Below are 15,874 nucleotides of genomic sequence, written 5' to 3'. Positions count from 1 at the left end.
TCACCACATCCTTCGATTCGAGGCAGCAGCAACTGCGCTCCCTTCCCCACCCCACGAAGCGCAGTGACTGACGCCGTTTCTCTGTAGGAAACGATATGCCCTCGAAAGCATTCCCCAGCTGGAGTGGCTTTTGTAGCTACATTACATCTCTAGCATCATTCCATGGAGCTTTTTGTTCTTAGCCAGCAACAAAGCAGCCACACGCTCATTCAAAAACCACAGGTATATTTGCATACTTTTCCAACGACAAGCTTAGATGGGGTGTTACTGCCGGGGTGCTTATCTGAAGAACCAGGGAACGTCAGCAACCTTCACTCCTGTACACCCATCTCCCATACCGCATCCCCTAAGTCAAGAACAACGGTTAAACTGCTAGCCGACCCCTTTTAAGAAAGAAAGCTAAACTAAGAGCAAATAAAAGAAAGAAGAAAACATCTGCCTTTAGGAATGGATTAACAAACAAACAAACAAACCAAGCAGCAAATGGAGAAAATAACATAATGGGAACTCAAATGTCAGAATCAGGCACACTTACAAATCCTCCTTTCCTTAGGCAGGAATCTCCAGGAGATGAGCTCAACACATACTCCACCATGCTAACTCCAAGTCCTCCACTCTCTGACCGTGGTGAAAGCACTGAGTTGACTTCACTATTCACATGAAAGCCCTGACCAGGTCTTCTCTGAACCATAATTGGTTGGGAAACAGAGTGATCTGGAACAAAAACATGTGTAATTCTTATAAGTAGATCCAACTATTCAAAGGAGGCAAGTCATTAAATACGCACTCTCTAGTGTCTTCATTGTACTAAGAAGTGCCAGCTTTTTGACTCTGATCACGTCCATTAGAAAAAGTAGGATGGCTTTCTCATTTTTTAAATACTAGAACCTGTAAACCTACAAGCGATAACTACATTTAAAGTCTAAAATCATAAAATTTCAGAAATGTAAGTCTCTAAGGAAAGGTTGCAATTAAAAAAACAAAGATCTAGTTTTTAGTTTTAGTAAAACTCTTGCATTAGTACAGTGAAAAAACAATCAGTCTTGGTTTGTCATTTAAAACATCAGCCTACCATGACACCAGCCTACGTTTGTTTTCTTGGTCGTGTGAACTGTCATACTCATGAAATGATCAGGGTTTCTCTTAGTTCTATCTCCTCAAGAAAAAGTTTGAGAACTTCATTTCTTCCTCCTCATCCCCTCTGCTCCTGCATCCGCTCCATCCCTTCATCCCCCCTGCAGCATGAGGGGCTGAGATCCAAGCAGAACAGCCTACGGACAGATGTCTCCAGGTCCTTACCAGCTCTGCCAGCGTCGCCGGCCGGGCAGCAGCAGGTGACCTTACGTCCCCAGCGCGGGAAGGGAAGAAGCGCTCCGCTCCTGCCTGCTCAGGCTGGCAACAGCCAGCGAGCCAGTAACCGCAGGCAGCAGACAGAGTAGTTGCCAGGGGATGGTGGAAGGGACATGCAACAATATCGATAACGTGGTTTTCTTATAAAGCAGGCATAAGCTGTCAAGAGAAGTAATTCTATTCTGTCGTTGCTCCCAGCTAGGCTTTCCTGCCTTCTCCCTCAAACCAGGACAAGAATCTATGGGGCCCCAAAGCGAAGGGGACTGGGGAGGCTTTTCCGGGCTAACAAAGAAAAGATAAAAGCTAGTTTTAACCCAGATCAATTCCCCAGCGGGTTTCGTTGCGCTGCGGCATAACTGCTTGTACCATCAGGAGGGGAAGAAAGGAGTGGCCTGCATCAGACAGGACTGCTTCTTTTAGTGGTACTGCCTTTAATTGCTTTAAAATGACAACTTCAAGGCGGAGTAGTGAAGAGCCAAAGCCATATGGGAAGACTGCAGTGCGTACTGTGGACACGGACGGAAAGGAAAATGGATGGAGCGAAGGGTGTCTTACAGAAAGCCAGGCTTCCCTAGCTCCACTGCTCATGGAACAAACTAGTCTTCTGGCCAAGGACCCTTCCACACCCCTCCTCCAAGCTGTGCTCCTTGCGCCGGGGCAGTGACCTTGAGCAACTGCCCAGACCGTGGCCGTTCTCCTCATTTCAGATGAGCAAAAGGGGAAACTATGACTTCCCTGACTCACAGACAGCAGTGCAGGCCACGGCTGAGGAATAAAGGCTGTAAGGTGCGCAGGATTAACTGAGAATAAACAAAGGAAGAGATGAGACGAAGGGCTTTGACTCATGGAGATTTGTGCTCAACCAGCGTAGGAGGTTACCTCCCCTAGATGTCTACCCTGCCTGTCTGGTGGATATAACCACCGAGGCAGCAAAGGAGAAAGTCTCCTTCTCAGCTGTTGCTGTTCGGAGTCTGGCTCAGCCCTTTAATCCACCCTCAGTTTATATTAATGCAACCAGGCACAAACTGTTGCTGAGGACTGGATGCAGGCGCTGCTACGGAGATGGGCTGCGGGCAGGCAAGCCAGGCAGCCGGAGGCAGCAGCGCCCCAAAACCTCCCCACTACCCAGCCAGACCGCAATATTCAGCCGATCAGATTTGGAGAAGCTTTATCCCCTTTTCACAGTCATTTTGACATGTAATTAATAAAGAGATGCCCTTATCGCTATCCCAATACCTTCACTCTAATAATGGATATTTCCAGCAGGAAAAAAAAAACTCCACACAACAGTGAAGTTCCTCTAAATCACCCCTCCCCTGGAGCTGCAGTTCTGCGCAGTTGTTTGGAAACTGCACGAGATACTCAGCAGTGTTTAAGGAGCATATTCATTACATAGAGAAAGCACAGAAAACAAAAAGGAAAAGGTTAGCATTTCAAATTCAGCACATGCATGTGACTTTTCGCCATTTAACTAAAACCAACCTGAACACTCTCCCCTTAAATTCAAAATAAGGGGCAGTGTCGGATCCAAGAACAAAATTCATGGCAGATAAACTTCAACACTACTAATTCAAAACATCCCTGTTTTCTTCTTTTTTAAACTGAATGTTGTTGGGTTTTGGTTGGCTAGTTTAGTATTTAAAAACTTGTGGGATTGTTGTTTTGGTTTGGTTTTTTGGGGGGTTGGTTTTTTTTGTTTTTGTTTTTGTTTTTAACTAATCTTCTTCTCTAATATCTTTGTTCAAACTTCGAGTAATCCATCCCAGGGCAGAAAACACATCAGAAAGTTTAAATTGAAATTTTAATGGCAATCTAAAATTTTTAAGCAGATAAACATAAGGGTACACACGTTCACGTTAAACCATCTTTTTATAACTATGGATATCTTTTAACTCTATCACAAAGCAATGTGGGTTTTTCTGTTAGTTTTCTATTACGTAAAACAGATGTTTTTAAAAATCTTTTAAAAGCTGTGTCATCCAGACCGGCCAGCAATTTTGAGTAGATGAGTTGCACATTTCTGTATTCAACCCCAACTAAATTAAGTAAATAATGGAGCTACCTGATGTTCCCCAAGCACTGTCTCTCCACTGATCTCCCAGAAATATCCCTTTTGGTCCATCTTTGCTGGAATCATCAGATTCCCAAAACTTTTTACCCGGCAACAGCTGCTGCAATTAAAAAAAAAAAAACAAAAAACAAAAAACAAAGCATGATTAAAATAAGTATAAAATGCAAACATAAACCATAAGCGTCTCCCTTCTAAACATGAATCAATCATTAAACACAAACTGATACATGCTTTATAATCAAAATATTTATATACTCCTAGGGTGAAAGCCATACAGCAACTGAGATAATGATTCAATCTCAGCAATCCTCTTACATTCTTAAATGCTTTATGAACCCCACACACGTAAGCACACACATACAATTTACATTCCCCAGCCCCTCAGCACGAGAGCTACTTGCAAGAAAAATATTAGCAAGAAAACCTGTCCCGATCACAACATTATCGTGACTTCCACCTGCGCTGTGAGGATACCTCTACACCTGCCCAGCACTTCGAGCACAAATTCTTGCCTTCACATACTGAGGTTCTGATGCTGGCAGGGACTGAATAGCTCAAGAGGTGCCAAGAGCTCTCGCTCCTCGCTTATTTAATGACTGCTGAGGACTCTCCACGCTAGGAAGGTTATCTGTAAACACTAATAAGAGTGAACAGTTCTGGGCCACCGCCCCTGCCACGCGCGTATTGTTCCGACGGGATGAAAAGAAAAAGCTTATGCACTTACTGAGAACGCGACAGAAAGTCATCCTTGGCTTGAATGAATCCAAGGAAGATTGTTCTGAAGTTCAGAAGATGGCAGAAAGGACAGCGTGCCCTGTTTGGCAGATGTATTTTGAAAATACCAGCTTCGCCGAGGAAACACCTGCCGCATGGCATCTACATATGGCAAGGGGAATTTCGAGCCCTGCTTAAGTGCCTTAGATGTCAAGCATACAATCTCCAAATTAAATCTTCAAGCTGAATGGGATGCATGCAATTCAGACAGGAAACAACACTACATTCATAGCAAATTAACAAAATAAATGAGCCTTGCCTGCTGAAGTTGGAATAAAACTGAAGGAACTGGAAGATTAACAAGTACTTGCATCTGTTTGAAATTACCACAGAACAAACAAGAATCATCAGATTAGTCCGTGTCTCCTATATATTAGACGTGTTGATAACTCTATACTCCAGCAGCAGCCGTGCAAATTTAAGGCTAGGGCACAACAGAGTAAATCGGCTGCTGGCCGAGGATGAAGCAAGCATCAATGATCGAGGAGCCCCCAGCCTGCAGTGTGCTCCGGTTTAAGACAGACTATCAGAAAGGTGGGGCTCACCATTTACTTTTTAACTTAAGGAAGATCTGTTTCCCCAGAAACGTATCACGAAGCAGGTCTGTGCACAGATTAAACCTGAGGTTCAGATTTGGATAACTGGACAGATTACACAGAAGAAAGGTCTTATAATGAAAGCAACGTCCATTTTACCCCACACCTGAAAAACAGAACTCCTTCCAAATTCTAACAAAACAAAACCCATCACAGATAAGAGAGCAATTACATTCAGCTATTTAACTAACACTCAAAGTTGCTGTTAACTAAAAGTAAACCTGCTTTTGCACCAAGATCAGGAGAGAATAAGATCATTCCATGACTTAAGCACAGCAGTTGCCTACAAGGAAAAAAATAAATATATAAATGCAATCCCTTTGGAAAAAAAGCGTGTACAGGCACAAGATGGAGGGCGGGCACAGCGTCCGAGCAGAGCTCGGAGCAGAAGCAGCGCTGCCTCAGGGGCCCTCGGTCAAACCTCAAGCTCTACACAGCCGTGCAGGTTTTACAGCGCCCGGCTCGCTGCTGCTGCCGCCGCTGCCTGCAAGCCCTGAGCAAGAGCTGGCGCGGGGGCATTTTCCAGCTGAACTGAAACATTTATACAAACACCTGCATATTGTCTGTACAAGCACGCAGGAATGTAAAACAAAGCAATCCTCAGGTACGGAGGTTGAATCAGCATCTCAAACGAACACCTAAGAGGTCAAATTTCGGATGACATGTGCCAGCAACCCTCCTCCCCTTGTGCCAGGCACACCAGGAGCTCCAGCACAGAGGCGGCCACTTCTGAACCAGCTGAGATCCTCCTCCAAGGCTGAAGACGCCGTGCGTGTGGGTCTGTGTGCTGTTTGCTGCCACAGCGCTAAACAAAACTTATTTACAGATGAATGTTGCTCAATTAAATTGCAGTTTTTCGTTTACTGAAAGCATACCCTTGTGTAACTTACTTCCCCACCCTAACCTCCTCTTCCCACTCGCAACAGCCTTCCTCCTACTAATTCAAAAGCAAAAATCTTTCAGATTAGTTTTCAAACTCGGGATGAGATGAGCACCTTCCGTGCTCGAGCACAACGCAGCGTACTCCAAAGTCCTTCAAAGGTGTCTGTACTTCAACCCTACCCGGACGTACGGACACCAGGACCTGGGCTGTCCCTAGGGCAGGTCAAACAGCTGTACAAAAAGCGCCAGGGACATGCAGGACTTGTACCCACCCTGCTTCGCAGCGTTCATTACAGATGCAGAGTGGTTTGGGTTGGAAGGGACCTTCCAAGATCATCCAATCCACCCCTCCTGCCATGAGCACCGACATCTTTTCAGCATCTTTCGGGTTGCTCAAAGCCCCGTCCAACCCAACCTCAAACACTTCCAGTGATGGGGCAGCCACAACTTCTCTGGGCAACCTCTTCCAGTGCCTCACCACCCTCATCGGAAAGAATCTCTTCCTTGTGTCCAAGAATTCTCCCTTTAGCGCAAGGAAGGAAAAGACTTCCTTTCCCTACAGTCAAATATTTGTTCAAAACACTGGCTTTGAGTATCAGAATTTTTACAGTACAGAAACTCCAAACTTTTGCTTTTCCCAGTTCTTCAGTATTTGGCACACCATCCATGCCTACACGCTCCATATCTTGCACACAGCCTGTCCAAGCAAGACCATTTAATTGCCTCTTTTCTCTACAAGGCGTCCCATTCTAGTTTCAATCTTTTTCAGCAGCAAGTCATTTCCTCTCATAAAGGTTAAACTTTGAACAAAGCATTTTAATCCAAGTGCTAAGCTACCTCTGGGTTTTTATTGTCCTCTTCCTACTGAGAGAACAAGACTCAACTTGTTCTTTTAACTCTCAAACCACTGAGTAGAAAACAGCGTTTTCCCCAGCTGCTGCTTCTCTGCAACCAGCAGAAACACCACGAGATATCGGCACGTCACTCACTTCTTAAAGCGTGTCGGTGACTTTAGGATTTATCATTGCATCGTAAACACAGCGTAGGGCTGCTCATGATTCTCTCAACCGCACTCCCCTTTCATGTAATCCAAAAATAACTGCAGACAACTGTAAGGACAAGCGACTCCCATCAGCAAAACTCATTTCAAAACACACAGACTAACCTGTTCCTCCATCTGCACCATGGGGTGACGTTAAGGAGGTGAAAGCCAAGGCAGTGCTCTCTAGCATTCGCACACATAAACACACATCAGGTGCGTTACGATTTTTTTTAAGCTTCTGTCATTCCCGTAGTTCTTAAAATGCAGCTTTTTCACTCTGCTGCTGCCACCCCAGCAAAAATAACTACTCTCCCCCTCAATCCATTTCAAGGAATTTTGAAGAAAGCGATACAGACCGATTAAACAAAATTTTGGCTGCAACTAAACACTTCTCATTTCCTTTGACAATACCTTGCAGCGCAGGAGGACAGAATCGGGTCTGCAGTCACCCCCAAGGGCAGGATGAGAAGGGGCATGGGCTTGCAGAAAGGAGACAGGAGAGAAGTGAGCAGAAGAGAGTATTTTCTGCTCGAGGAAAGAGCAATCTCTAGTTTACAAGAAAATTAAACTCCTTTCACAAGCTCTTGAGTTTCCAAAATGTTAGTAAGTTTTCCTGATAGATACAAGAAAGCAATAGTGAATTCTACACTTATGAAATTTATTTCTACCTTAAAGGCAACATGGAACTTAAGCAAAAAAAGCAAAGCTAAGAGGAAATCTGTAAACCAGCACAGAAAAGGGCAACAGGGAGCCCAGCACCTGCCTGGTTCACACAGTCACGGCAACAGGTAGTCTCAGCATTTTTAAAGCAATCCTAAAACCTGAAGCAAACACACGTAAAGGTTCGGTAGTTACTTCTCCTGAGGAAGTCTGCTAGAGGTAACTAGGGTCAACCTCCCTTCTTGGTTTTAATAGCTTGAGGTACTCGCTTTCTCATGAAATACAGTGGCAACAAAATGAGATTTTTCATTTCTATAATTTTAAAATTTGCAACACATTTCCAAACCAGCAGCTCCAACCGAATTCATCGGAGTAAGGCCATGCTTCGACAATACTTTGTCTTCAGCAGCGACGCCAGGCAAAGGTCTTTCCCCCCAGGTGCCCCCTCAGAGCCCCTCTTTAGAAAGAGCCATCTTTTGCAGGCCCATGCTGCAAATCGGTCAGAGCCCTTGCAAAGAGCAGTCTGCACATCTGGCTGCTGAGAGGGCTCGAGGAGGCAAGGGGAGAAGTTTGCAACAGCCATGAGCCCCCCTGGACACTGTACGAACAAGAATCCCCTAAACCCGTATTGCCAACGCAGGCAGGCTATGTCTCATGAAAGACTTTCAAATCCCCATTCTAACAAAATTATACACTAAAGACGCGGAAAGGGACATCCGCAGACACAAGGCACCAGGTTCAGACGCACTTAGATAGCTGCATAACCCAGGCGTGCACTTCTAACTGAACGATAAGGCAAACGAAGACTTCATGGGAAGATGTGTTTACAACCCACAGTCACGAGCTGTGTTCTGAAGTGGAATATACAGAGCAAACTTTTATTTGTATTCTGGTTGCTCATTTAAGTTAATATTGCGATTTTCCTGACCATACAAACTGGGTCACCACCACAAAAGGTAGCAAGACCATTTCCTCTGGCTGGAGGGCGACCTGAGACTAATCTAGCCCTTTGCTGTTTCACCTACCCTCTACCCCTTTCTTAAGGCTGGAAACACACCCACTTACCAACAAGATCCTGAAGAACCGCACCCCAACACCTTCTTACGGTTTTGCAGTGAATCACAGACAAGGATTAGGAAAAATTCTAATACTCACTATCTCATGCACACACCCGCCCTTACTGCACAACTACAACTCTGTCCCCTACAATTTAATCTCCGCCCCCCCCCCCCCCCCCCCCCCCGAAGCATAAAGTTTCCGACTGGAAGCTCTGTCCCATAACCAGAAGGAAAGAGAATATAAATGTTTGCTTTACATATGGATTCCGGATGTATTTACAGATATTGGGGAGGGGAAAAACCAAAAGACAATATTAAGAGATGGCAATGGGGGTCCCTGTTCTGTCAAGGACTGCTCCAAGCAAAACTAGAGGTTTAGCAAGCGGTAATCATCTGTCCTGAATTACGCAACAGGCTGCCAAGACAACAAATTTTTCCTCAGGGAAAAGTTGTCAGTTGCAATGGAGAAACAAAAAAAAAACCAGGCCAAAATTATTTTAAGTGAACATCATCCAGTTCTTCAGGTTGGAAATTAAAAAAGAACACGCAGCAGTTTAGAACTAGACTAGTTTATTTGTTCCCCGTTTTTTATTAAAATTGACCCTATCTAGTATGAAAATAATCCTTCTAAGCCCTCTTACAGAGGACTTACAGAGCTAGGCCAATATTCAATTTAGCAGAGCGGGGAGGAGGGGAGGGGACGACTTACACATCAACAAAAGCAATTCTACAACCAACAAGTACAGAGCCTGTGCATATAGATCCCACTGAGATGGGATTACGAATCAGACAAATTAAGTAAACTGATCCCCTTCAGACAAGGCAAATATTAAGATAAAAGAAGCCATCTGTGCAGTTGGAGAACTCAGTTTATCTGCAGCAACAGGTAGGAGAAGGCAGAGCGTGTATTTACAAGTCACGTTTGGGGAGCACTGCAGGTTTAGAAACACTAAGATGTTATCTATGCTAAAAAAAAATGTCGCCATCTAAAAAACAAACCAGACAGGGAGGCTGAGCACACAGCAAGCAAGCCGAGCTGTACAGCCGCTGCAAGGACGGCTTTTGCTCTCCCATCCCAAGGAGTGGGCAGCTTTCTGCCAGCTCAGGGAGTTAAACTGGCTCGCAGGAGGGTCCGAGAGCACAAAAACCAGGGGCAGGATCATACAATTGGGAATATGGTGGGGAAGGTTACCCGCTAAGCAAGCTGTTCAGCAGTCTACCTGCATTTCACTGACCCCGCGGCCGTACACTGCCCCTCGCCGTGCCCCAGTGCGTGCTGTCTCAGCTCCTGCCCCGGCTCTGGTGCTCCCAGACCCTGCACCGAGCCGTCGGACCTGCCCGCGTAGCTGCTGCGGCACCGTCACGCTTCACAAACACGGCTTCAACCCTCCCATTTCTAATGCTGCTAGCACGAGATCAATTGAAGGGGGGGGGGGGGCGGAACCAAACCTGAACAGAAACATCATTCAAAATTGTCAACACTCCCCAGCCCAGCTACCAATGAATCATAAATTTATGAGAACACAGTAAAGGTATCATTAGCAGGGAAAGCAGAGTCGGGGGGGGGGGGTAGGGGTTTTTTTTGCTTGGGTTTTTTTTGTTTGGTGGTTGGTTTTGTTGTTGGTTTTGTTGTTTTTTTTTTTAAACCAGACACAAGAATGCCTAGGCCCAGTGTCACACCCACTCTGCTTAAAAAAATAGCACTGGCCACTGGAGAGGCAGGGGCTTATCTGGGACCTAACCAATGGCACCAAAGGGACAGAAACACGGACGTGCTGAACCACCTACCACTGCGGCCTTTGCCGTGTAAGAGATCTGCTACAAGGAGCCCCGGGGCTCGTGGCAATTTCACTGTTTGGCCAGTCAGACCTACCCTAGACTCCAGCGCTAAAACCTGCAGTGGACAGCAGCAGAGAGCAATAATTAAATTCTCATCAGGTGAAAACGGAAAATATTTCTCACCAGCATTTCTTTTCAAGAGTAGGGTGCGATTCACCGTTACCCCAGACATTCATACCTCAAAATTTTTGGTCCAATTCCTTCCATTTTGGAAGTTAAGTACCTACCAGTTGCCTAAGGTCTCTCTGTTCCCGTCCTCCTCCCACCCTCCTGGATTAAGTTACAGCTAGCTACTCACCCAGCTGCTCTTTTATTCTAGAGGCAGGCTTATCTCCCAGCATAACCTACTACCAAATCAAGAACGCTGCCGCAGTTCAAAATGCACGTAACGCGCTGATGACAGCGACAACCACCACCTCGCGGTCTCTCTGCACTGTCCGCTATCCCAAAAAGACACCGCGTGAATATTCAATATTGCAAAGCCACAGAGAAAAGGGATTTAAGCGAAGAAAAGCAGATCTCCAGCTCCCTGTCTCAAAGGCTGGAAAAGAATGAGAGCCTGCATAGCTCACGTTAAGCCCCAGATAAGTATCGCTGCTGCGTGATCAGAGGCCTCGGCAGACGGGACGAGCAGCAGGGACGTGTCCTGGTCTATGCACTAAAGCAGCACCACCGACCGGCCCCTGCCTGCGACGTCCGAAGCGCCATTCTCTTCCTTCACTATTTCTTTTTATTACTTTCCAGTTCCACATCTGCTGAGGAGGGGAGTTTGATACAAAACTAGTGAGGATTTCATTACGCTTACGCGGCTTGTAGTAAGGCTGCAAGATGATTTCCTTCGTTACAGCTAACGACCTGGACAAAGTGCTAAAAAAATGAGAACAGAAAGAACCCTTTCAGAAGGCTACTTTCCACATTAATCGACCGCGTTCACTATCAACAGCCCAAATCTTTTCCATTTTAGAGCAGAGCAAAGGGTTTCTGTGGCTCTTTTTTTCAGTCTCTCACTTTCTCAAGTGTTGTACTTCCCCTCACGCAGAAGTTTAGGGGGGGTACAAGGCTGGCTGCAGTGGGGGAAGGTGGGATTTTGAAGATGGGAACAGCCACAAGGCAGATGAAACTTGTGGGGTTTTTTTTAAACTATTCTTAATTTTCTCAGATTAGGACCCCTGGTTCATCACCAAATATTATCTATCCTGCTGTCAAAATGCAGATAAAAGATTTAATTGTTTGACAGAACCCTTTAAAAAAAATCTCTGCTGTCTTCAGGGGCACAAACTCCTTAAATCACTAAAATTATGATGATGTTGCTTACCAAGAAGGAAGAAAACAAGATGATGATACACTAAACGCGTAAACACTCTTTTCCTCATCTTTCTCCTCCAGGTTTTTCACTATCAACTCCAAGTATGAGATTCCTGACACTTCCTGCAGGCAAGGCTCAGAAGACACAAGATCAAGAAACACAAATCAAATCCACGCTTCTCCTCATTTATTTCAGACTTAAGTTTTCTCTTAGTACACTGACTTTCTCCATGAGTTTCCTTCACATTCCAGGAGCGGGAGGAGGGAAGGAAACCATCAGCGCCTTGCTAAGGCATCTAAACAACAGACAGGGCATGCCGCACAAAAATCAAAGCCCGTAGCTGAAGAACACAGTCTTGAAAACCGCTATGCATATCCTGCGGGGATCTCCGCTTACATAGTTCCTTAAATCGGCCAGCTGGATGCATGCTGAAATACCTTAGGAAATATAGAGAAAATTCAATAAAGAAAAGAAACCGCGCGACTGAGGGAGAAAAACCCCCAAGAGAAACAAGAAACAGTGTCTTAGCTTAAAGAGAAGGGTGAAATGCCACCTTTCGTGGAAAAACATGCACACTCCCGTATGTGGGAAAGCCCAGCGACAAAAGGATGCCATCTCCGAAACCTTCTGCATCACCATTACAAGAAGAAGGGGGGGAAGAAGGTGAGTCATCACTGGAAGGCAAACCTCACATCCTCCAAAAAAACAAACCCACATTCACTGCTCTCAAGAAATGGCTAAATAAGCCAAGAGCTGGTAAAAATCAGCATATTTAGGAATGCCTTCAGGCATTTAAGCTAACATGACCTAATGCCACAAGCGCCATACTTATTCTTAACGGGCTTTCAAAGAGCCTGTGCGCTCTGTATCTGAAAATTAATGTCTTGCTCAAGTGAGGCGTTAAAAAATAATATTCACAGAACACTCACAGCCCCGTCATTCCACTGGCATGCTTCATATGGAGGCACATCAGCTGCTTTTCAGCAGCTTTAGATGGATTTTTAATGTCATGTTTTCTCCTTTGTAAATCATTTTCATCTACTCTTAGTCAACAGTCTCAATGTAGGTTAATATAACCTAGAGAAACAGAGATTTTCCTATCAAGTACTGTCAAATTAAAATGCAACTCAGTATTACGGTCTTCCAGAGGAGGAAGGAAGGAGAGGAGAGAAGCTAAGCTGCAAGCACCATGAACTCCCTGAGGTCTTTCACCTGAGAGAGGGCACCTCCTTATGAATCCCACCACACAATGGTCCCAGTTTGCTGTTTTCTCCAAACCAAAAATTTTTGGGTTCTAGGGACTTTTTTGGTTGGTGGTTTGTTTTTTTTCCCCCCCCCACCTGGCTCATAAACTAGGTAACAGAGATAGGATGGACTGAACATGGAGAAAATAAACTAGTCTGAACTGAACACACAGGAATGCAAAAAGGAAGGCTCTCCAAACCAACAGACCTGTATCAAGCTGACCTGCCGCACATTAATATCCTCCTACAAGCCGTGATTTTCTCATCTCTGTTCTTCCACAAGCCTCTAAAGGGACTGACTATAAAGGAAAAGGGAACGAGGCAAGGAAAAGAGCGTTTACATCCAACTTGCAGGAACCTAACACAGCCAACTACAGTAACTTGCTATTCTTTCAAGTCACCCTAGAAACAGGTAAATTCTGTCTTTTCAAAGAAAACCAATGGCCGCCTCCCCCAAATCTGCCGCCTCCTTCCTGCGCCGGGAGATGAAAATAACTCTCACTGGGTTTCTATGAAGTTAGAACTGAAGGGCCCATTATCTGACAGCTCCTGCTCAGTCCTTTGACCTGTCCGAAGCACTTATCACTTCTGCAGCCCTTGATTACGTTGCCCAGCTACTTTCAACGTTAAACACAGTCCTGTGCCTCATGACAAGAGCCAAAAGGTGGCCAGGAGTGGAAACAGGGCAGCAGACAATGACAGACAACTAAACCCACAATATTATGGGGTCTGAGATCACTGGATCCCAAAATAAACATGCTACAAGTATTGTAACACTTGTCACAAGACATATTTCTAACTGTTCTTTTACAACCACCATTTTACTGTTGATGATACAACAGGTGGAGGGCTTAGCTGTTCCTCCTACTAAGATGTATTCCAGCCTGACAGGTTTTTATTTTGTTAAAGCACACACACACACACACACACACACTCTCACACACGCTTCACCAGTCATAATGGAGAACTCTCACGTTCAGAATCATTCCAGCAGCCTCAAAAACTGTAATTTATTTTCCTCCCCCCAAAATACACAGATTTTTTTTCTATAGGCCTTTCACTTACCTCTCCCATAGCCCGTCCTTCCAGAGCAAGCGCTTGAAAATCATGATTCAGTTCATCCATGGAACGCACCTATTTATAGACGGGTAAGAAAAATACATGAGGAAATGCTTGCATTTGTTTTTCTTAATAATAATCATAGTTTATAGCAGTTTTTCTGATACAGACTGAGAGCTACATTCCATATTACAGCATATAACAAGGTTATTGAGCTCCAAAAGATGACTTACCTTTAAGACTCCCAGAAGCTACAACTTTTATAGAGTTAGATTTATACATGCACAAAAAAGGAAAAACTAGCAATTACTTTTAAGACACGCAAAGTCTAACGCAACTGCCTTTGCTAAGTGTATTGCAGGGACTAATATTTCACAGTGAGCTGCCTGATTTCAGGTGAGGGAGTCAATCCATAAGCAAGCGAGTCAGCATCGTTTCCTTTCAGGTTAAAAAAAAAAAAATCAAGTAAAGACTCTTGTATAAGGCAGATTTATATTCAAGTTACATTGATATGAGAGAGAAAAAACACAACGGTAGAAACAAAAAGCAAATGAAATTAAATAGCACCATTTGAAATGGGGGGCAGGGGGTGAAGGAGAGCAAGCAATGCCTTAAGATCAGTTGCCGATTTTAGCTACTGTACCCACGACGACGGCTCAAAGTGGAAATCCAGAAGCACAAAGAAGGTGCAAAACACCTTAAGAAAACCCCTGATCGGGTACGGCCTTTTCCTCACTCCCAAGAGGCTGCCGGGGTGTGGGACGGCAGCCACCCAGCTCCATGGCTGTGCCGGGGGCCCCGAGACTCGCCAGCCGCAAGGCAGGCGGGGGAAAGGCAGCGGTGCAGCCGCCCTTCCAGACCCACGCAGGGCAGAGCTCGGGCGCTGCGGGAGCAAGGGGACGGCCCCGGGAGGCGACGCTGGCCTTGCTCGCCTGGAGGACCTGTAACTGTACATTTACTTGGGGAGTTGGGCCATTTTCTGCTTCTGCTCTGGATCGTGATTTGATGAAAATTGATTCAATGAGAACATAAACAACCCAGCAATTTAAAACTGTTAGCTAAGGAAGTCGGATCTGTTGAAAATGCAAGAATACACGTCTGATTTTTCATTCCCAAATCTCATCCAGGCAAGTCCTTCCAGATGCAGCCATCGAGCGCACGTGCAGAAGCAACGAAAAAACCCAACTGTGGACTTGAGGACAAAGCACAGAAGTTCAGCCACGTGCTAGGATTCAGACTAAATTATTGCCCTCCTCAGATAACACACCTGTATCAAAGCAGCGCTTATTACAACAGCCACAAACCCTTACGGATGGCACCTAAGCAATACTACACGCCTCCTACTCAACGTTTACATAATCCCTGCAAGCCCACAGACCTGATACACCTTTCTGCTAGAGGAGGGGTTATAGTTTGTAAAACACTTCTTTACGAGTAATCCACACGCTCTATTCACCGCCGCCCTTTACGGGCTCTTTTTAACACGCAGTGTTTAGTCGTGTCACCACCAAAGACAGCGGGCGACTTGGATGCAGCCTCCTCCAGGCCAAGGGAAGGAACCCAGTAATACCTGGTGGGTGATTTATAGGACAAAAAACCCCCAAACTGGTTTAGATGCTAATGCACCACCCTGCCAGCGACCAGCGCTGTAAGCAGTTACACCGCGTTCACTGACCTTAACCCTGACTTCTGATACTCGTGCCACTACTTCCAGCAGAACCAAGTCAAGACTTTGTTGGGATTACACTTTATTTCAAGACAAGATTCAGTAGACCTCATCCAAGCATATCAGATGTAGGGAAAGCACCACCGATAAACTCCAGAAGTCCCCTCCAGCCTGAATTCCTCTACTATTCTGTGACAATACTACTTTGCAAAAGATTAGCAACATAGTTCAATTATCTCATACGTATTTCTGTAATTTGCACATCCTCAATGGCCAGTCACTCAAACACAGTTTAAAAATAAGGTATCCTCTTATTACTTTTTTCAG

The 15,874-nt window shown here is 45.1% G+C and overlaps 1 protein-coding gene across 12 annotated transcripts in view; it reads right to left on the bottom strand.

Annotated features, from left to right (window-relative positions):
* PUM1 (pumilio RNA binding family member 1) overlaps positions 1-15,874 on the bottom strand; it is a 78,926-nt gene that overhangs the window by 45,253 nt on the left and 17,799 nt on the right. For 9 of the 12 annotated variants that reach the window (XM_082329639.1, XM_082329647.1, XM_082329636.1 and 6 more), the window contains 3 exons: positions 13,888-13,956; positions 3,413-3,521; positions 536-714 (listed from right to left, as the gene is read on the bottom strand). In XM_082329639.1, the coding sequence (XP_082185765.1) occupies positions 536-714; positions 3,413-3,521; positions 13,888-13,947 (348 nt within the window). In that variant the 5' untranslated portion in view covers positions 13,948-13,956. Of the gene's footprint in view, positions 1-535; positions 715-3,412; positions 3,522-9,653; positions 9,727-13,887; positions 13,957-15,874 lie in introns of those variants that run through there. The other 3 variants (XM_082329640.1, XM_082329637.1, XM_082329638.1) reach the window with 3 other exon arrangements.

This window comes from Platalea leucorodia (genome assembly GCF_965183815.1).
Source record: "Platalea leucorodia genome assembly, chromosome: 18".
Lineage (NCBI taxonomy): Eukaryota > Metazoa > Chordata > Aves > Pelecaniformes > Threskiornithidae > Platalea > Platalea leucorodia.
The sequence above is the reverse complement of the archived record's forward strand: the minus strand, read 5'-3'. Positions and strand labels throughout refer to the sequence as shown.